Source organism: Bombus huntii, chromosome 9 (genome assembly GCF_024542735.1).
Source record: "Bombus huntii isolate Logan2020A chromosome 9, iyBomHunt1.1, whole genome shotgun sequence".
Classification (NCBI taxonomy): Eukaryota; Metazoa; Arthropoda; class Insecta; order Hymenoptera; family Apidae; genus Bombus; species Bombus huntii.
This window is the reverse complement of record NC_066246.1, coordinates 5,322,231-5,344,881: the sequence shown is the minus strand read 5'-3', so window position 1 is coordinate 5,344,881 and position 22,651 is coordinate 5,322,231. Positions and strand designations below refer to the sequence as shown.

Genomic DNA, 22,651 nt, shown 5'->3' with positions numbered 1-22,651 from the left:
TACGGCGACACCGTGTGGTTAATGAAAAAAGAACGCGAGAAGAAGAAAGAAGGAAAGGAGGAGGAGGTGAAGGAAGAGGAGGCAGAAGAAAAGGAGGAAGACAAGGGAGATCTCTTACTCGTGGGTAAAGATGGCTTGGCTGTTGATAGAGGGTATAAAGGGAGAGCAGAGGAGGGAAGTAGAGGGGACCTGTTGGACCACGGGGGCCTCAGGCATGGCATTCGTGTGGATATTAGAGCGATTGTCGTGCCTGATTCGGTACGGTCTTGAAATAAGGCCCCCGCGGGCTGACAGCGGCGAGGGCTCCTCGTACAAAACCGGCTAACGGTGCCCACCCTCCGACTGTTCTGCACGAGAGGCCCCACCGTCGACTTCTCTCCGACGCCTTCGAATACCCTAATCTTCCTTCCTCTCCTCGAGCTTCTCCAGCCACTCTCGCTTCTCTCTTTTCTTTCCTCGTTCCATCTTTCCATCTATTTTCGGGTTGCCTTGCGTTCCGTCGCGGGACACGCACACGTCGCTCTCGACGCGCCCTCCTAATTCGCGGGAGCAACCGTGTGCTCGCGTTCTCTCGATTCCTTCCAAGTCGAGTGAGTGGTCTGCGAGGCAGAACGATATTCGTCGCCAAGCTCCAGCGAATCGAGGGGAAGGACAAGGATGAAAGAGGCAGCAGCTCCTTCCGCGATTCAAAGTCCTCCCCCGGAGGTCCGGCGGTTGTTTCGTCCTCGTCTCTCCCTCTGACCGTGGTCCGTATCATCCTCGGGGCCGACGTACCGGTCGGCATCGTGTGAAGTCCGGCCGAGCCATTATATCCCCCTTGGCCGCCTTCGAGGTGTATATACCGTCCAGGCATCTTCGGTCACTGCGAGATGCAAGGAGGGAAAAGGGGTACGAGACTGCGGCAGTACCAGCCGGTGGGAGGGAGGAGACGCGATTCGCCTCTCTTTCACCGTCGTCCGCCTTCCCGGCCTTCCTCGCTTCTTCCTCTTTTCCTTCGACGCTGCTGAAACACAGAGAGAAACGGCCGAAAGGGAGAGAAAGGGAAGAAGGAGAGAAAAAGCGGCGTGGATCGGGATGGAAAGGGATGCAGGGTGATGGACGGGGGCCGGAGGGGAAAGTGCGTGCTGGATCACGGAGTCGAGAGGTGTCGGAACCCGCATTAAGGGGGCGGAACGCCTCGAAGGGGCCCCGAATTATGACGTCACGGACCGCACACGTCGCGATCAGGTGAACCGAATACAAAAATGAATTGTTCGGTACGGAGCGCCGGAATACGGCGATCGTGCGCCCCTGTCTCCCTGTGTCGTCACTAGCCTTCCTCGCCAAATTTCTAACGCGCACTCGCTTCTGGAATTGCTTCTGGACCACGCGTCCAACGTCGAGGCATCGTCGTCGGGAATCCGCACGCGGAAGAAAGGAGGGTCTCCCGTTCGTTGACGAGAGACCACGTTCGAGAATAAGTAGTCGTCAAATTGGTCGGATTCATTCTCACGGGCACAGACATTAAAAGTGAAACGTGCGCTCAGCAGGTCGTGCCATTCTAGCGGACAGAAGAATCATTCGGTCGATTATAAGATAATGCTGGTTCAGCGAATGGAAAAAAAAGAGTGATCGGGCAAGCGAAGAAGCGAGCGAGAGAGAGAAAGAGAGAGAGAGAGAGAGAGAGGATAGAGGGCGGGGAAAAGAAGAGACGGGGAGAGAAAGCTCCACCTTTAGAAACGATCGTTAGATGTTCCGAGGAAGCCGCAACGCTGGTGAAAGAGAAAATAGGCGATACAAGGAGAAGATCCAGGGGAATAACAGAGAGAAACCGAGAGAAAAATAGAAAGGATCTGTGGGGATCGGCTTCATTCATGAAATCCTTTATCTCGCTGGATTTCGACGAAAATTGGTTCCCACAGGACTGGAGACAATGAGAAACATCTTTTACGACTGCATACCCGTAGGTGGCCAACTCATTGTGAGCTTTAAGGTTGCATTACACGCAACGTTCGAGCGATCTCGCGCGAGAACAGCTTCGTCATAGGTGCTTGCTTTCGTCTCTTTGTTTTTTCTCTTCGAATCTATGATTCGGCTGTTTTGCGACCTCTAGCCGAGAGAAGATTGAGTTATCGAATTCCTCCGTAATCTTTCAGGGAAGAACGTTCCCCCTGAAGGGACGCCCATTCTGCACCTATTAGTCAGCTTTCCGCAGTCACGACGTCATTACCCGCGATAAGTAGAAACTTGGAAACGTACTTTCTTGCTCATCTAGAAGGTGGTAGCGTGGGAAAGGGTCAAACGTCGTAGCCGCAACGAATCGCAAATTGGTCCGATTCGCGGGCAATCGATTTGCCGCAACATACCCGATGCATGGCGAAATAGAAAATCTGCACAGCACCGCTCAATTATCGTGACATCGTGGCGTGCGTCGTACGCGTCGGAACAGACGAACGACGAAACTCGCTTTGATTTAGGTACTCGGCAACGCTTACCTCGGCTCCTTCTTTTCCTTTCTCCGTCTCCGGCACCGACAAACGCTACGCCAGTTTGTAAAACTAATCCGTACGTTCGATATCGTCCCGTAAAGCAGGTATCGTTCGTCATTCGTCGACTTAGGTACGAGATATCGCGCATTAAATCCTCCTGTCCCGGCAGCTGCTGCGAGAGCCAGCGATAAATATAGTTACGAGCTAAAATCGCTCATTAATTATGTACACAAATTCATATATCCGAATCCGCCACCCGTATAAGCGTAACGAAGTCGACTTGGGCGGTGGTGAAAACGTCGCTGGACAGCGAAAGCCAAAGCAAAGTAGAAGAACAAGTGGAAGAGAGACGGAGCAACGACTACCCGCACAAATGAGTATTTATGAGCCCGCCACGGCTCTATATTATGCCTCATTTTGCCGGAGGATCGATTAGCTCTAATCGAGATGTACAAACAAAACGTTAATAAACGTTGCTCGTTTCTCGTCCCTCTTGACTTCTTTCGCGAAAGCCTGTACCAGGCAACAGACGGCGAAAAGAGAGAGAAGGGGAGCTAGAAAGAAATTAACCGGCTCTCGGATCGAGCGTGTGCTCGCGCGTACGTATAGGTATTCCCCGTGTGTGCTCACTGGCCGTCGCAAGCACGTGACACGTGTTTCTCGCACGTGCTGCACGCACGTGTACGTGTACGTGAGTTCGAGAGCGCCTCACGATTAAGTATCGATTAGTCTGCGCGCGAACGTTCGAACGACGCGACTTCCGACCAACCCTTTCATCTAGAGTAAACCGCCGCGTGACGAGAAAGCAACAACGTTTTGCAGAGACGCGATCGAAACCGCGCCTGAATTTTCTCGATAGCTAATGCGCGTAACTCTGACGCGAGGACCGATAATGGACGGCGAAAAAATACGAAGGAATGCGTTTAACGAGACGCGGCAAAAAGAAAGGAAAAGAAACGACAGGGTTCGCGAAGAAATCGCGCACGCAGACCGATTCGCGTAAAACCTACGTTATATCGTTGTAATCGATGCAAGTGCAACGAATGGATCGCGATAAATCCTGGGACGAGTCCCCTGGGACTCAACGGGTGGTTGGAACGTCGATCGAGAAATCGTGAATCTCGATCGACAGCGAGCGGCCTGCGAAGAAACGCGTAAGTCTGGTTGTCCACGTAGATCGGCGGGTGGTCTCGCGTCCGATTCGTTGAAATCGCGAAACAGGAACAACGACTCGTGCTGTTTACGACTCGCGGAGATGAACACGCGTCTCGCGATAAGCAGCCAGCGATCGGCTATTACAACGTTACGCGTCACTCGGCGAACCGCCACGGCGTTTCAACGTTGATACTTTGAATAACGGATTAACCGGCAACAGAAATCTGTCCGCGATGAAATCACGGTAGGGCGAGACGACGGACCTACCGCGCGCCACTTTGATACTCCTCTCGATCTTTCGTGGCACTGGCTACGATCCGATCGACTCTCACCGATCGCATCGCACGGCGCTCGGATAATAGAGCCGCATCATCGTATTTAATAATCGTACAATGGTCGACGCGAACCGATAAGATCGCGATCGTTTCGGTAGACGGGTGAAGGCTCGATAAGCCGTTCGGCCCGTAATAACGCAATTAACACTTCTTTGTTCGATCAATTTTCATCAGCTTGTCTTCGCGGCTGGTCGCGAATCGAAAAAGGTTCACGCAGAGAAAGGGATACCCCCGTCTTCCGACGCGAGTCTCGCGTACCGTGTTCGCATTCGCGTTCACCTTCCCTTACCCAGTCGCTGACGTTCGCCTTTCCAAATCTTCCACGATAGCGACATAAAAACGCGCATCACTGGGATCTCCGGCCAAACGCTGCATCGTCGCGTCGTCCAGCCAAATATAAAGTATCTATATTATATTAACTAATATATTTCTCTTTGTAATTCTCGGACACTACGAAGTGGTCGATACACCGGCTCGAAGCCGGGGCTTGGGTTGATTACGATCGTTTACGACCGGTAAATCATTCGCCGACTCTCTTTACTTTTTTCTCTTTATTCGCGAAACGTCACGATAGCCCTAATCGTTGAAACCGGTAGTAAAACGATCGTTACTAGTCGCGACAAAGAAACCGCCACCTTCCAGAACAAACGAGCCAATAAACTCGTTTTATCGGTCCCCCTTCCTTCCGTTTTACTCGACGTTCCTTCGAAACCTCTTGCGTACCCCTTCGTTGCGTATTTAACATACCAACTAAATGCAGACAACGCTACAGATACTAAGAGAAACAACGGGATTCAAAGGGAACACAAGTGGGGCGGAGGGAGAGTAGGGTTAAAGGAAAGGAACGCGTTTCTTCGACGATCTCGGCGTGGGTGTCGAGATCCTAATCGGATCTGGCTGCGAGTAGAACATCGACGATTAGGCTTCCTCCTGCTCGATCTTGGGACACGCTTGTATCACCGATTCTCATCGTTCTAATTCGAATTATACACGTATCCATTTGGCCGTCGCCCTCCTAATTGAAACTTCGATAAAACGACCAGGAAATAATACGATATAATCGACGAAAGAGTAATCTGTAGTCACGAAGCGGTAATCGAAAGACAAGAATCGCCGACTGACTGAATAGGTAGAGAAGGAAGGAAACTGTCCGATCTATAGGATCGAGCCGGAGCTATATACATGTATACATACATACATACGTAGATACATATGCATGGCAAGATAGCTCCGCATCTACAGGGAGTGTGAGATCCGACAGCTTCGGAGGTGGCAATGAGCCTGGGTCCCGCCTGCCGCCACACCCACGCGCATATATCTTATTTTCCCTCTTTATTTATTCGAATTGCCGTTGGTCGAGGGCCACTCTTCGAATCCCCATGGCTCCTTTGCCATAATAGGCGAGCATGGTGGCCCATCGCCTCTCTGGCCTTCCCTCGATCACTCTGGCTACCATTCCTCATCCGTGGATGCTCCTTATTTTCAGCTACGCCATTTCCTATCCCTCCGTCTACCTCCGCTGAAATGCTCGAACCTCGTCCGAGCCACCGCCTTTCTTCGCACACGCTGTCGTTTATCGGCCACTTTGAAAATTCCTTCGCGTTCGTCGATAATCGAGGATCGCTTTGTGCGAAAAACATCCATCGAGTGGAACGTAGCTCGTTACGCGCGTCCAGGCCGAGATACAAACGACGAGAACAATGGGAAACTCGGAAGCGATCTCTTCTCATCGAGATCCTCTTATCCTCTTAAGTCATTACGCTGAATCGACGCGTATCGGCCTCTGGACGTACCCGGCAACAACGAAGTACTCTGTTCCGTATCGAAAGCGGCATTGTCCGCGAGACGAGCCGGTGCAAAAGAAGCAACACCGGGCAACGTTTTGCGAAAGGTTGGAAAACCGAAGCCGATAGTTGCCGTATTTTCTAGTTGCTGCTTGGGTAAAACTTCTTTGAAGTGTCGGGACATTTTACAGATGCGTGCGTCTGGATACGCACGAGAGCACAGGGAACAAACGAGTTCTTTTCGAGTTTTTCAGCGAGATGCGAGCAAGCACAGGCTCGTACTGGCGAATAATAAACAGTTGGAACGCCTATGATCCTCGAAAGCAGATTATCCGGGAGCTACTTTTAGCCGGCAAATCGATCATGCCCGAACGCACTTCAACAAGTGGCTTTTAACAGAAACGATAGCCGATCATCCGCGTTCGGTATCTCTTGGTCGATCGTGCGATCGAGCGTTACCATTTTGAAACGGATATCTTTTTGACCAGCGCTGCTGCTCATCCTGCAATAGCTTCGAAATCGCGCCAGCGAAAAATACCGGGAAGATCCTTTCTTCGGGGGCTGGACGATCCACCCGTCCCTGTTCGGCACGCATCGTTTCCGAAGAAAGAAAAACGTCTCTCGATCGACAGCCGTTCAACGACGTGTTTCGTACTCGAATGAATGGGCTGCCCTTTCACGTCGGCCGTTTTGCGCGCCTTCGTCCGAGATCGTGATCGCGAAACCCATTCCTACCGGTTCTCGAGTCCACGATCCACAACAGCGAATGGAGTAGCGCGGGAATCTGGGTCAAACGAGGAGTCGCGATCGAACGAAATCGTTCGTTCCCGGGACGGTGGACGCGCCGCGCCGCTTCGCTCTCCCCGGGAACACCTCTTCGATTCTTTTCCGGTCGGTTCCCCGCATCACTGCGGACGTACCTTTTCATCGTACGCGTTCCTCCACGGTACGCTCCGTACCGAAATAATCGCAAAGAACAAGGCAACGAGCTCGTTAAAAGGATGGGGGCGTAACGACGACGTGCACGCACCTTTCTCTCTTCTTTCTTCTATGGAACGTGGGTGTTGCGCTCACTTGACGCACCGTTCTACGACATAATACTTAATGACGGGGCCGGTCGAGCATCCAGTAAATTCGTCCTCGGATGCGTTCGTCAAAGCGCACAATGTTCGTCCTTAAACGCAATAGGAAGTAGGACGTTCAGACGAGTTCGACTTTCCTTCTACCGTGTTCCTTTTCGACCTGCCTTCTCTCTCTCTCACTCTCACTCTCTCTCTCTCTCTCTCTCTCCCTTTTCCTCTCTTTCTCTGTCTCTCCCTCTTCTTATTCTTCTTCCCTTTTTAATATCGCTTCCATAAATGTATCGCGTTACCTTTACAAACCTACGCTCGAATCATTGTCGTGGTTGTTCGACAAACACGCATTCTTTCGGCCGAGAAAAATAGCTGGTTAATTATATCATAGTTATTGTAAAGCAGGCTGCGAAGGGTACAATGCAACCCCCGAGAAGCTTTCGGCGTTCACCCGGCAGGAATGCATATTATTAAAACATTCCGGACAGTTCTCTGTCTCGGCTCCCACAGCTTCCACCGTTTCCATGGTGAGCGGATCGCTGGAATTGCTAGGCTTCTCTCGCGCCGACACGGCGTATCTTTTAATCGGGTCCGGCTACGCTCTCGTTTCGAACCGATCCATAGCGAACAATGAACGCGCCGTTTATAGTTGGCGCGATCGTCGGCTCGTGATGGCAAAACGATAAGTCGCGCGGCTTTCTCCGCGCTTCTCGTTAGGGATTTCTCGCTCGGTTAACCGATCGACGTCTCAATCAATCGAGAATCGAAAAAAACCTGGACCTCGTCTCGTCTCGTGGAAACGAGTCGTGACACGCCGTGCGGGAATCGATCGATTATCACGCTCGAAACGTGATCGTTTTTCTGGCACGAAAAGCGAAGCGAAACGCGTCTCTGACGAATCAGCCGGACCGCGTTTGTAAAATCGGTCGAAAGGGGGGAAACTAATTACAGTAGAGAGGAGGTCGACCAGTGGAACTAGACGCGCGAGACTGTTGAGAAAGAAAGCGAGATAAGTACGTGATACCCTTCGCGGTGACAGATAATTCGTTTATCGGGATTTTCATACCTCCAAGGGGCTGACACGAGCGAGAGCGTGACACGCGAACGACGCTCGACCAGACGGTAGTGTTCTTTCCGCCAACGTTACGCTCGAATCGTAGTACCCAACGTACGTGAGATCAAATACGACGAAACTCATAAATAGACGCGTTCTTGCGCAAAGCGGAGCAACGAGAGAGCCAAGTTAAATAGGGAGAAAAAACAGAAGAAAAAGAAAGAGGAAGGAAGAACGCGGGGCAGAGAGAGAAAGTGAGAGAGGGTTTGTACCCCTTTTTGAACGCCGGCCAATTAGGCTTCCGAGCAGCAGTGCACCAGGGCGCATTGCACGGCGATAGGATGATCGAGTGGTTCGATGGTATCGCCGCTCGCGTGCCAAGATCATGGTCAGGACACTCGATAGTCCGATAAGTAATGCACCCAGATAGGATGACAGAGGGTACACGTTGAAAAGGAGAGGGAGAACGATTCAAGAAGAAAGAGAGAAGTCGGCGAAAGCGGAGGAACGGAGAAGGAGGAGAAACTCCTCTGGAAGCACGAACGATCTTATCGCAGTGAGGTACCTGGCTCGGCAATGAGCGTCCACTACCAAACGAATGGAACGTGGTCGTTGGCTCTTGCGTGCAAGAACAACAAAAATCGGATCGCGCATCGGCCCGCGTGCCCCGACAAACACTTTTTAACGATATCGCTCGCCAAGAAGTACGCGACTGCACGACTACGAAATTCATTTACTCGGAGAACGTCGAGCTGCCCCCGAGCGAACGAGGCATTCGAGACGGACTTTCCTTTTCCCTCGACTACGATTCCGATTCCCGCATGATCGGACGTCTCGTTCGACCTCCGATCGCTACGACTCGCTACGACTAAAGACTATCGTGGCGCGTGGAATCGCGCGAGTTTCGTTGAATCACCGTTATCTTCTTAGGCGGACGAATGACGAGCGGACAAACGGCAGAGTACCGTACGAGATAAAACAGGAAAACCGATACGATAGTTAGAGAGGTTCGCGCTCGCCGACGTTTCTCGTTTCTCGTTCGATCGCGAAGCGGCGCGTTCCCGTTTATCGCGGACGAACATGAATTCTAATTAGACAGAGGTAAATCGCGGCACGAGCATCGTCAAACGAGTTCCATGCGTTTCGATCCGCGTTTCTGGCGATCCTCTGGAGACCCCGACCGAGTACGCTTTGATTCAGGATGTCGTTTGATCTTCGACCACGTGGCACGTTGGGGTAACTATGCCGGAGCAACGTGAACGGGGTCGTTGCGACTAATTGCCAGCTCAGCGACCACGTCCGTGAAATCGGCTCTTCGACCGACACGATCGAACCGAAGGAACGATAGAGGAAAAAGGACAAAGGACTGGTCAAAGGTGGAACGGAGGGGAACGGAAACGTGGATCCAAGGGGGAGTCGAGAGTTCCCTCACTTCATCCCTTGTAATCGCGAAACCGAGACGAATGTTCGTTCGTCGACCGTTCTATCGAAAGCCTGGCTAATTGGCTGCGAACGATTGCCTGCGAGCGAAGAAGAGACGCGATGGCCAGCCGAGCCGGTAAAAGTAGGTGAAACGTAGGAGTCCGCGCGTCGTCGATTCCCTTTCATTTGGATACGGGGTGCACGGACGATGCACGAGCGGATTTCGCTTCCGTCGAGGAAGTAACTAGAAGTATTTTAGCGACGAAGGAACGGCGCAACCCCAGCGCGCGATTCAGCGGAATGTGCGCGCGCGTAACAAAATTGCACGGAAACGAGCGAAGAACGGGAGGGAAACAAACGGCAGGGTTGAGTAGGCGGAAAGCGGAGTCGGGGAACGAGATAAACCTCAATTATGCCGATTGAGCATCCTCCAAGGGATGCCAGGTAGGGGAAGTTCGCTCCTCCTACTTTTCCTGCCACGTGATCAAGGGCAACCTCCCTTTCTTCTTTCCTTCCTTCCTTCCTTCCTTCCTTCCTTCCGTCCTGTCTTCCGCTCTTTCTCCTTCTTCTTCCTTCCTCTTGGCAAAGGAGGAACAGAAGTGTGGCGTTCGGTCGTTGGAGCGCGCGTAATTCCCAACGAACGTTCGCAGATGAATCGTCGCAGCGGACACGGTTGTGAATCATCATCGCGAAGGAACGACTTTAACGATCGATTTCGCGAACCAACGACGTTTCACGGATGTGGCGGCGGTGTGAGAAAGAGAGGAAGTGGCAAGGTGTAAAACAATCGGATCGTCGACGCGAAATACCTGTTGGTCCGCGAAGAGGCGTTTTCAGGCAATCGTTCGAGAAAGAGGGAAAGAGGGCAAGAGAGAGGGCAGTGGGAGGAAGAGGAACGAAGAGAGAAGAGAGACGTAAAGAGAATCGGAGGGAAAAGGATGGTCGAAAGTGGGAGGAAAGAGAGGGAGATGCAGAAGCAGCCTACGGGCTCTCCTCCGTTTGACCATCTCATTCTATTTCTTTCTCAGGTTCTCCGTCCATCTCTGGTTCGTTCTGCGCTCCGTCTCGGTTCGTCTCTGTCGATGTCGGTCCCTCGGTCTCGCGCGTCTTTCCATCTCCGTTGGTAGTTTCACTTGCGATCGTGCGTCCTCGTCTCTCGGTTTGAATCTCAGGGTGGTGGCCGACGGTAGTGGTGGTCGTGTCTAGATGGTGGTGGTTATGGTGGGGGGGTAGTTGGTTTCTTCGTGCCTACCGCTCCCTATCTCTCCTTTCTCTCCCTATGGGAGGGCGAGGAGGGCCCCCGTAGCCGCGCACTGCGCACCGAGTTCATCATAGACAGACCGATCTCCCTGACAGCTCCTCGTCGGGCTTGAACGGAGGTGGAATCATCAGATTCTGTCCATCTCTTCTTTGGCTCGCAGTAGCGTGTCGGGATAACGAACGCAGGAACACAGGGACAACGAAAGTGCGTGGTCCTGCGTGGTCTCTTTCTCGCGAATCTTCGGCCATCGCGCTCGCTATCGCGGTCCGGTCTCGGTTTATCGAGCAGCCCTTCTCCCTCTCTTCGATCTCCAAGGTTTCACCCTTCGTTACTCCTTTCCATCGACGCTCTTCTTCCCTTCCTCTCCTTCTTCGCCGTGTTCGCGCGGACCCCACGTTTCTTTTTTTCCACTTCCTTTTTATCGCATACCACGTCCTTCCGTTCTTTCCACCCCTTCTCGTTTCTCTTTTTCTCGGCTCCTCTCGACCTCGCCACTCTTTTCCGCGTTAATCCGCGCGCCGGTGACCGTTTCTCCGATTCCAAGCGACACCGTCGTCGAAGCAACGTTCCTTCGCCTCGGAACATACCAACGCGACGGCCGATCGTTGGACGACACGCGCGCGCTCGGTCGTCGTCGTCGTCGTCGTTGCCATCGTTGTCATCGTCGTCGTTGTCATCGTTGTCATCGTTGTCATCATCGTCGTCGTCGTCGTCGCCGCCGCCGCATAACGCGACCACGGGAAGTTTGCTATTCGACTGTTTACACGGACGAAACGATAGCCACGGTGGTACGCGCGCGAGTAAGAGAAAGAGAGAACGAACCAGACCAACGGTGGAAGAGGAAAGCAAGCCGAAGGAGGGGGATGTGTGCGTGGGAGGAGAAAGAGATCCCGGAGGGCGACTTTTCTTTTATTTGAGCTTGACACTTCGCCGTGAACGCGCGCACACACCGGAAGTACCGAACCGCCGTCGGTCTTCTTCTTTTTCTTCGGCACGTTTGCGCGTCCGGTCCACGCCTCGACAACACCGAGCCCGAATCGAGAAATCAGACACAATATCTCGAAGAAACGCGGATCCGCATAACAGAACTAGTACTCGACGTTGTGGAGGGTGCGAGCATCACTGACAGGATGCCACGATACGTGAGAGCGAGCGCGGCGAACAAGGGTGTCGCGACGGGCGTTTTCGTCGTCGGCCGAGGATAAACGGTTCTTCGTCGTTCTTCCTTCGGATCCGGAAGTGTCCTCTCGTTTCGTGGGATGTGAAATATCCACGGGGCTAGATCGATCGCGGAAAAGGGAGTTACGCTAACATGTTTAATCTCGACGACGTATCGGTGCCACGTTCGCGACGATCGCAACAGCAGTGTCAGTGAAGTACGAGAACGAGAACTCGTCGAAGCGACTCGGAAGACGAAACAGACAAGGTATTTTCGTGTTTCGATCGATACCAACAGTATTTTTTCTCCAAAGACAAGAAAGAAGAAGCAACGACGTTCGTAGACCAAAGGTGATCGACTATCGTACCTCGAGAATCAGCGAAAACTACTTCCGGTAGCGGAGAAACCAAGGAACGGGAAAGAGAGGAGAAGGAAAAGAAAGGACGAAGAGAACGGGGTGAAAATCTACGGTGGTCGGTCGACGAACCGTTCGATCGTCATCGAGGATATTGTCCCGGGGTAGTTTTCGGAGCGACCCCTCGAAGCGGCGAAGCTGGAAGCTCTCGAATCGTACGGAACGTCAAAGCAGAAGCGCCGGTGCCCGGGGCGAGGAGGAGTCCTCGACGCGTGCCAGGCTGCTGATCACAGGCACCGCGCCAGAGACGGGAGACGAAGAGTAGGAGAGGGATTCGAAAAAAAAAACCGTACAGAAACAGAGGAAAAGAAAGAAAGAGAGACGGCATCGTCGTCTCTCGAGCGAGGGGTTCTTCCGTTCGGGTGCTAGGGGTGTGCAGCCTTGGACGAGGGGTCGCACTCGACTCTTTTAAAGTGGGCAAACCGCGCAAAGAATAAGAGACGTCCTCGGGGCGATGACAGGATGCCTCCTTCTCGATCAGGACGCGTCTACGAAGGACCACCGTCTAGGATCGCCATTAGAATCGGACCCACCATTGCCCTGTTGCTGATTCTCTTCGAGAATCGTCGGTAAGTGAAGCCTGCGCCGAAATTCGTCCCCTTTATCTTATCCTGCTTGATTTGTTATTATAATCATCGTACCGCGTGTTCGACTCGCGAACAAGATCATTTCCGTTCGATATCTTGTATCGTCCCGTCGAGGTTTCAGCTTCGATCGAGAATATTTATTTATTTTAGACCGGGCCACGGTCATCGTATACCGCATACCGCAGCAAGATAAATTGGACGTTGAACACAGATGCGAATCTGTCTTTGATCTCGCGAAACTCGCCCGCTGCCCTTACCTCTCCTACGTGATACACGATAGAGTCATCGCTGTGAATCGTATTTACTTTGAGAACAAAAGAGGTGTGAAACGACAAAAGTAAGTGCTACGAGACGTCGAAGAGAAGGAAAAAAGAACGGAGGGATAAAGGAGACGATAATTCGAGACGGTCGCGTACAATCGGTTGGTAAGAATCGACAAACCCGGTGACAACGCGACTCCGATTTCATCCTCCTGCTCGTTCTCTCCGCTCCTCTTCTCATTCCATCTCTTACAGAAAAAATCTGTCAATAGAGACGCTTCGTCTCGACGGCGGTCGCATCGACAGTTCGGAGCAGAGTACAATGACGGAGTGCAAATAGGCCCTTTCAAGCAGCTCCGTGCCACGAACAACGAACGATCCCGCTGCGATCTTCATTATACCTCTTCGATACTGGCTGGCACTGTGTCGAACGCCTTGCACGCTCTAATCGAATCTTTCTTTGGCCAAAGGGGCGCTCGGTGGTCGGTTCGTTTCGCGTGACCAACATCCTTTAAACGAACAGCGGAGGAAATCGGCCATTTTCCGGAACGCGGAGTTAAACGCGGAGGATAGTTCCAGGAATCGCGATAAATTCCTTCGCCGGTTACTTCCAAGAATACGATTCGCTCTTGTCCTCGGTACACGAAACGACAAACATTCTCCACTATCTGTGACAATGTTGTGTCTTTGAGATAGAAGTGCCTACAGGCGTAGGTACGGCGCGGTCCGACCACTACGAAGCGTCCGGCGTACTCTCCTTCGTGCCCACGCGGCTTCTCGTAAATAATTACAAACAGCATCCGGGAACAAGGCCGTACGTGCACCGACACGCTGCTCGCATGCACGCGCGTAGATATAGGTACGCGTGCGCTTCGACGTATTTACGGAACGGCATTGAATTACGGCATCGCGAATAATTCCCGTGATGTAATGCCCGATAAACCAGTTTGCGCGACACGGCCGCTTAACACTCAGTCGCTGTTACACCAATTTCCCTCGACACCGTATAGAATACGTCTCCCCTCGTCCCTTTCGTCCGTTCAGTCTGCATCCTCTCGACGCACTTTCGCCGTCTTTCACCGATGTCGCTTCGACGCGGCTTCCGAACCGGCGATCGACCGAAAACATCGGGACGCGATACGACCAACCGGTGGAGGCGACCCATTCGCTTCGCGCGAAAATAAGACAAGCAAAGCGATTCGATATCTGCCGCAGGAATTCTCGCGAGTCACTCGTAACGAGTTCTCTCTCCGCGGGTATACCTCCATTAAACGCGAAATTCCGTTCCGTGATTCTCTCTCCATGCCCCTCTCGCTCTTTCTCTCGTCCGTTTCCTTGCAAACAAGTTAAATAAAACACGTGCATCACCGACGCCATCTTGGATTCTTCGGCGACCCCTTGGATCATTGCAAAAATGCAGGACGCGCTCTCGCGTCTTCGACCTTTGATTTGCTCGACGATTTCCCACGAGTTCGGAGAACACGATCCGAAGATATGAACCGAGGGAGATCAGCCTCTCTCTCCCCCTTATTACATATTTCCTCGATACGTACGCGCCTACCATACGTACGATACGTACGGTGCGAGCCGAAAGATAAAAGTCCAAAGTCCTATTTGTTTTCCCGTGCGACGACACGGGCGAAAAAGAGGAAGGGTAAAAATGAGAAACAACAAAGGAGTAATGGAGAGGAAAGGTAACGGGAGGAATCCCTGGACTCGGTCAGACTGGCACAGGTACGCGATGTCTTTGGTAATTTGTTTCGAGAAGTAAAGATCATTAATCTGCTTTCGGTAGATCATCAATAGCGCGAAAGATAACAGCGATGCAACGGTGTATCGGTAATGGGAGCCCTCAATAACCTCTGCGACCCTAAAATCTCGGTCTTCCTCCACCGTCCTTTCCCACACTACGTAGAAACCGAGCTGCCAGGACCTTCTCCTCGCCACCGACAACACACCACCACCACAGCCACCACCTTCGCCGCATCGTCCGCATCCTCTGGATACGTTCTTCCTTTTTCTTTTGTCCTCCGAGATCCCTTTATACGTCTCTTTTCTCTCTTTTCCACGTTCGCGCGGGTGCTATACACAGCTTTTACTTTAGGAGAAGCTCGTCGACTAATTTGTACCCGCAGATAACCGACCCACCGAGAATCTTGCACCCGTCCGTGACATCCTTCCAGACTCCGAAAGACGCCGAAAATCCCTCCGCAAAAAAATTGACCACATCGACCGGTCACCAACGAATAAACCGACTCCACGACGTACAGCTAAATCTCTTCTTCCGTCGCTGCAACGGGACGCGTTACCGTCCTCGTTCCTCGTCGAACGAACATTCGACGAAACGTCGCGCCTTTCTCCATCGACTTTGTACGTTCAAAAGTACTCGCGATACTTTCCATTTGGTCGCATTTCACGTGGAAATTAATTAACATCGGGTATTTGGTAACGCCAAACACCGCTAGATAGAAGCTAACGCTTAAGATAAGGCTTTAAGAGCTCTTCTTCCGAGATACGAATGGCGTTATCGCGACGATGCGAAAGGACACAGAACGAATGGGGGCTGGAAAAAGGGTAGCAACCGAAACGACCGATACGAGGTAGGGATACGAACCATGAAAAAGACGAGCAGATATTCGGCTGGTTCTTTGAGAGCTATCTGCATCTTTGACCCCGGCCTCGTAAAATTGTCTAATGGAAAGCAGACGACGAGTGCTAGATGCACGCGAGTACGTATTAAAGCGCGAGCGCGGTGCAACGAACTCGGTCCGAAAGGATATCGGCGCAAAGCGGTTGTAGAATAATTTTACGTTTGGGCTACTTAAAGGCAGAGTTCGATTAATCAACGATGAATCCAAAAGCAGCCGCGTTCACGATCGGCAATTCGATAACAGAGGTGAACACGTGGTAACACAGTTGCAGAGAGCGAAACGAGGGATCGAAAGAAGATTGCGGCGTGCCATAAGTACGAGGAATGCCTTCGGCTAAATTCCCTGGAAGCAGAATCACTCAAAGGATCGTGCGCGACCGCATTCACGAAAAACCGACCATCTCCGCGCGAATTCGAATTTAATTGGTAAATTTACGTTTGATTTGCAGCGCAACCTGCTTAATGAGCAACTCCGTAGACGATTGGGTGAGCGGCGATGCCGTCGTCTGCAACGGTATTCCAGGAGTGACGAAGGAGCAACGCGAGCTATGCAACAGAAATCCGGACGTGACGGTGGCTGCGATCAAAGGGCTGCAAATGGCGATAGACGAGTGTCAGCATCAGTTCATGTGGCATAGGTGGAACTGTTCGACCCTGACGCCTAGAATCCGAACACAGCAGAGCAGCGTACTCTTTCAGAGAGGTAAGAGAGAAGCGGGATCGCGAGCGCGCGCGTCATACACAACGACGAAACGTCGCACGACCTAAAAAAGTTTAAATGGCCGCGAACATAGGTGAAGCACGGTCTCTCTTACTCGGAGCGGATCGAGCCTCGGAAACCGGGGAAAAGGTGAAATCTTTTACGACGTCGTTGACGTCGACGAACCGGCGTAGGCGAGAGACGGACATGCTTCCTTAAATCAGAATACGATGTGTGTGCCTTGGTTGCGACCAGCTCCGAGAACCTGTCCCAAATCCACAAGCGGGAGCAGGAGAAGAGACCGGCCGAGACGAGAAGAAAAGAGATTGCCCCTCGACTGTCCTATTCCAGTGTGACATATAAATTCGTCGTGGCGCGTACGTGCGTCGAAAGAGGAAACATATATCGTGTCGGACGAGTGCGCGAGAGCGCGACATCGAGCGCACCTGACCTGAAAGCTTAAGATCGTCCGCAGCCACGATCTCGGTGCCCGCCACGTCTGTCTTCTCGTTATCTGTCTCCGTGGATCGGTACACCTTTTTTTGCTCACCGGTCAACAAAAGGTGTCGATTCCACAACTTTTTCCGGAGTTATTTCAAACGACGCGACGACTCGAGACGCGCGTTGACTCGCGCTCGTTCTCCAAATTTCAAAGTTTCGACGAAAGAAAGTCGACGCGAAGCAAGTGCTCTTCCGATCGTTGGTCGGCTTGCGGGCCAATTTTCGAGGAAAGACCGAAGGAGGTCGATCGTCGTTCGAGTTCGACTTCGAAGTCAGAGGGCAGCAGCTTCCGAGAAACGGCCCGTACTTCGCCATTACCAACGGTTCCAGCTTTTTAAGAAACGACATCGGTGGCCAGGTGAGGGTCCGCGGTCGTTCGAGAAATCCACCGTGTCAAATTCGTGCTGGCTACGTATCTCGAAGAGAACGCGCGTCGTTAAATCTCTCGGACACGGTCCTCTCGTTGCTTCTTCTTTCATCCTCTCGACTCCAGCTCGCCCCGTTGCCTCTCTCTTCGCCTCCTCTCTCTCTCGTCCTGTCCTTCGGCACGTCTCACTTTTGCCACGTATTCGTTAAACCCCGGCAAAACGACTTAATGTATTATGAAATGTACACGAAACGGTCCTCTTCTTTCTCTTCTTCCGTCCCAGAGGCCTTCTTCTGACCCACAGGCCCACACAAGGCGCGCTACGCACCGTTCGCTTGCTCGCCAGAAACAGCAACGCTATTTACAATCCGAAATACGGCAAGATCGTCTCGAAACGAGGTCTAAATTTTGTCAATCTCTTCGACGAAATTTTGTTTCTCCAACCGAGACATTTGACAAATTTTTACGGCTCGGATGGCTATAGCGAAAACGTAAAGTCTCGCCTGCCTCCGGCATAATCGAGTATAAAAAGCTACGGATCGTTGATATTAAGGTCAAAAGAATACGAGTCGAGAGTTGGTAACAGAAGGGTTAAGACAAGCGTTAAAGTCGAAACGACGCGACGAAGAAGAAGGCACACGCTCCCGTAAACATTACCGAGTGCGCGTACCCGCTACGCTATCTATTGAGTTATCTAAACAGTGATTTGGGCTTGACACAGGGTAGCAGGGTAAGGCCTGTGCGCCATCCGTCACCGCGTGCCTGCGTCAAGAGCCGAAGAGTAAAGAGGCAGCGTGGCCCTCTGTTGTGCACCTCAGCCTCGTTCTCTTCTTCCTTCCACCTCGGCTTCTCCACTGTCCGACACAAGAGACGTACAACTCCCCGTGGAGGATTTATTACGAGTCCCCTGTGCTCCTCTTACCACCGAACAGCACAAGCAGAAGCAACAGCAACGGCAGTTACAGTAGCTGCAGCCCTCCAACAGTTATCTGCATTATAAAACAGTTGCTGCCAATAGCCGTATAAAGCGCAAGCTTTCAACCACCCCTCCCACCGTGAGTCCATATAAAGAGCTGTTTTCGTTCTCTTTCGACTGGAAAGCCGGTCCTCGCCGAACGAAGAAGGTTATCATCCTTCGAAACGGAGAACGTGATATCCGCCGCTGCGGCAGAATTCGACCGGGGGCCCCTCGATCGTTCTTCGTCGTCAACGTTTCTATCGGAACAACGATCTGGAAGAAAGTCTGCTCGTCGCGTCGTATGCTCGATACTTTGCCTCGGTGTCGACTCTTTAACGTCGCCAGGTTTCGTACGGTCGACGAAGGGCGACGTAATCGAGCACCGGCTGTCCGATCTCGTTCACCGAAACGGATCCGTCCTGTCGGTCGATCGGTCCGTCCACGAATCCGTCGTTCGAAGACGATGCCGCGCCGCGCCGCAACATCTTTCGAGGTAAAAGGAGACATTCGGAGAACGTCGGACGAAATCACGACGCAAAGTTTCTCGACTCGTACGATGGTCCCGATGAAACGATCGCTCGTGGACGCGACGCGATCCGATACGACGCGATGCAGGAGAAATTAGAGAGAACCGTTGAAAATCGCGTGGAACTGGACGCGCAGTTTGTTGGCCGGGCCTTGACGCGAGTCGCGTTCGGAACCTGGTCTCGAAACGGAACGGACAAAAGGGCAGCTTGTCGAAGGGGGACGACGTAACGACAGCGCAGTGGCTCATCGGGTGTCGAGAACGAATACCACAAATCCTTTCGAATGTGCCTTTAGCGCGTCTCCCCGGTATCTCGTTCTCATGAATACTGCAAATACCGCCCGGTATTCGCGGATTGGAGTAGCTCTTTCTGGGCCTGAGAGGTGGGGTAGAGTAATGTGTGGGCATTGTCGAACAGTCGAGGAGAAAGGGACAGTTTCGACCGCGTATTCCATACCCACCGGCAGTCGTGTGTCGTATCGTTTGTAAGTTGACAGCCACCATTGCGGTTTGACGATCGGCCATCCGTCAATCCGACTCCAGCGACGCTTCGGAGACGAGAGGCCTTGGAGGCAGCGAAGAAAAAGTGCGTTTAACGTCGCATTACTTATCGAACTGGCCCAACCTAAACCTTTTATTCGTCGATGGACGAATTTCCAAATTCTACCTGCAAGCATCGATCGAAATCCACCTTCAGGGTCCTTTCCTCTGTGGTCGAGCTTCGACTTTGCTCGATTCCGTTCGATCTCGTGGATGGTCGAGCGTGTGCGCCAACGAAGCCAAAGAGAACGATCGAAAATCGTTCGACTTTGCAATGAGATCGAACGAGGGTCAAAAGACGGGCGTAAAATTAGCGTAAAACATCGAGAGTTGGAGTGGAAGGCGAGGTGATCGCAGTCAGAGTTTGGCATTGCGTCTTCAGGAACCCCAGCGTGAGATCGTTTATACATGCAGTCAATGAATGCCCGCCGGCCGCCGCTGCTGATGGCCACGCTTTGTTTTGACGGACGGCTGAATAATCTACCTCTGAACTTCGTCTGATGGCTGTCTGTCGGCCGATCCGTCCAACGATCCGTCGAACTCGCTACCGAAGCTCCTTCTACGGAAGCTCGGCTCCACGGTGTCCCGCTGGTTCGCGTTCTCGTTGCTCACGGTAGAAGCGACGAACGTGATCGCCGCTGTCGCGTTGCGTATATTACTCCCGTCCGTAGACCGGCGTCACCGTGGACAAGCGGCAATTTGCTAACCGGTCCGCGTGTCTCTCGATCGCGTTCCCCTTCGTTTCCATCGTACACGAAAACCACCGTTCGATATCGAAGGAACGTACGCATTAGGAGAAGGATGATCGATCGTGACTTTAAGCCACGAACGATCATTCCTAATCGCGTTGACCTAATCTTCCATGACAACCGTGATCGCGTCGATACTTTACCGACGCGCAAAAAGGAGCATCGAATGAAAAAAGATTGTTGGTTGCAGGTTACAGGGAAACCGCGTTCGCGTTCGCAATTTCCGCAGCTGGGGTGGCGCACAGCGTGGCCCGCGCGTGCAGCATGGGACGGTTGCTCTCCTGCGGATGCGACCCGTCGAGCTACAAGGGTAAGCCGCCTGCCAAGGCCAGGGGCACCCAATGGAAGTGGGGCGGCTGCTCTCACAACCTCGACTACGGCATGGAGTTCTCGAGACAGTTCCTAGATACGCGCGAGAGGGCCGGGGATATACAGTCGATGGTCAATCTCCACAACAATCAAGCTGGCCGCTTGGTAAGCCGTTTGATTAATCTTCCCTTTCATTCTCCCTCTCTGTCCTCTGTCATTCGTCTTCCTTCTGCCGGAGTCTTGCTCTCTCGCGATAAATATTTCATTCCGTGACAATATACTTCTTCTCCCGGTATTTTTGTTCGTTCCATCAGGTTCCGCTGATTCTTCGCGTTTTAACGGTGATTCTTGCCTGCTGGTGCTAGAGCAACGCGAAAAGAAAGAAAACGAAGCGGAGAGCGAGAGAGGGAAAAAGAAAGCGATGAATAGGGGTGGAGAGGAGGGGTAGAAGTACAGCCCAGTCCGTTCCTCTCCACTATGCACCTCTCCACGCTCGGTCTCGCCTCGACGTTATTAAGACGAAGCCCGGGGCTGGACCACCCAGTCGTAGACTCATTAACTGTTTTGTACGCGACACCTCTTTGTTTAAAAGAAATTGCCCCCCTTTCTCTTCAGCCGCTGTTCATGCGACTCTTGGCCATTCCGCGCGCACTCGCTACACCGAACCGCGTTCCGTAACCGTTCGTCGACAGTCGCGACATACCTTTTTTCCTTCGGTCCCCGTGATTGTCGTTTAATTCGTCGAACTTTGCCTCCTCCCTTTCCCCCCATTATTCGATCACGACACGGAAATCGGTCAAATTTCAGGCGGTGGCGAGCAATATGCAAGTGCGCTGTAAATGCCACGGTATGTCTGGTTCCTGCGAGCTCAAGACCTGCTGGAAAGTGGCGCCGGACTTCCGAATAGTCGGGAAAACGCTCAAGGATCGCTTTCGAAACGCCGTATTAGTCGCGCAGAGCAACGACTTGGGAAGCGTGACCTCTTTGACCAGAGTGAGAGGATCGCGAAGGAGGAGGCCGGATCGCCAGAGGCAGAGGAAACATCGCGGAGGATCGGGCGGCGGTGGCGGCGGCGGCGGCGGCGGAAACGGAGCAGGACGTAAGAGAAGACCGCGAGATCTAGCCAAGCAGCTATTTTACTACCAAAAGTCTCCAAACTTTTGCGAGAGGGATCCAAGCGCGGACATCCCAGGCACCGCGGGTCGGACCTGCAACAAGACCAGTTCCGGTGGAGACGGATGCAGCAGCCTGTGTTGCGGCAGAGGTTACAACGTCGTGAGACAACGACGCGTCGAAAAATGCAGATGCAAGTTTCACTGGTGTTGCTTCGTGCAATGTCAGAACTGTACCGTCGAGGAATGGATCACCGTTTGCAAGTGAACGAACGTTGGCATCTATCTTGCTCTATCGATGATCGAAGCTTGGACCGGATCAAACTACCAACGGATTCAATTCCGGATTCAATCTTATTACAACTTTGATCGTTGTCTCGTCGTTAAAAATCTCTCTGTTTCTTTGTAGCAGACACCGAAGAGAACGAATTTACGAGTTGATTCGCTTTTGAGACGCGCTTTCAAGTCAAACGTAAAAACGCGACTCGCGATGCAGAACGGCCGCGGTACGAAGATCAGCCGTAACAGACCAATTCGACACCGATCCAGTGACTGTACTTTATTCACGCTTAGTATACTATCGAGACGCGTCGCTTTAACGCCAAGAATTACGTCGGAGTGTTGGTGGTAAAGACAACGGAATAATTGTTCTTAATCGCGCGAAAAATGTAATTTAATCGGTAGATTAAGCGGGCCAATAATTTATTTATAACGTTGCCTCTATTTAATTAGTAGATAATTTGAATATCCACAGCAACTGTAACACCTCCGTCACAGTATTATTAGAAGAAGCAATGTGCGTGTGTAAGATTTGGAATGGATGCGATTGTATACAATTTAATAATGCGCGTACAATAAAGAGTTCCTTTGACCGATAATCGACCTATTTGTTCCTTTCTTGCGAACGCAACTCGACAGCGAGAAAATCGCACCGTCGACAACCGACCGATTACCCACCGGTCCTCGCACAGAAATCGTTCGAAAACGTAATGTAACCCTTTCGGACTGATTTACAGATGACCGAAGCCTTTCCGATACTTTTATTCTTTGCTCCGATAGATTCGTTCGACCTTCTTTTTCATCGATCGAACGAACGATAAATTGTCCCGTGTTAAAACCTTGGAAAAATCTGTGCCAATCCCACTTACATGCAAAGCGAAAAGACCGTTTCAACGACGTTGCGAAACATCACAGACGTACGCTCTCTCGATATCGTCTATCTCTCGACTTTCGTTTTCGATTCGTCCCGAATCGCGTGTGATTGTA

At 52.0% G+C, this 22,651-nt stretch overlaps 2 protein-coding genes across 3 annotated transcripts in view; one reads left to right on the top strand and one right to left on the bottom strand.

Moving 5' to 3' along the window:
- The window catches only part of LOC126869491 (protein Wnt-6-like), a 56,761-nt gene that overhangs the window by 26,189 nt on the left and 7,921 nt on the right, over window positions 1-22,651 (bottom strand). The window lies entirely within an intron of this gene.
- Window positions 7,981-22,246, top strand: LOC126869494 (protein Wnt-10b). The gene is made up of 4 exons (XM_050626115.1): window positions 7,981-12,695; window positions 16,073-16,326; window positions 20,155-20,438; window positions 21,081-22,246. The coding sequence occupies exons 1-4, from the start codon at window positions 12,589-12,591 to the stop codon at window positions 21,651-21,653; spliced, it is 1,218 nt and encodes a 405-aa protein (XP_050482072.1). The 5' UTR covers window positions 7,981-12,588; the 3' UTR covers window positions 21,654-22,246.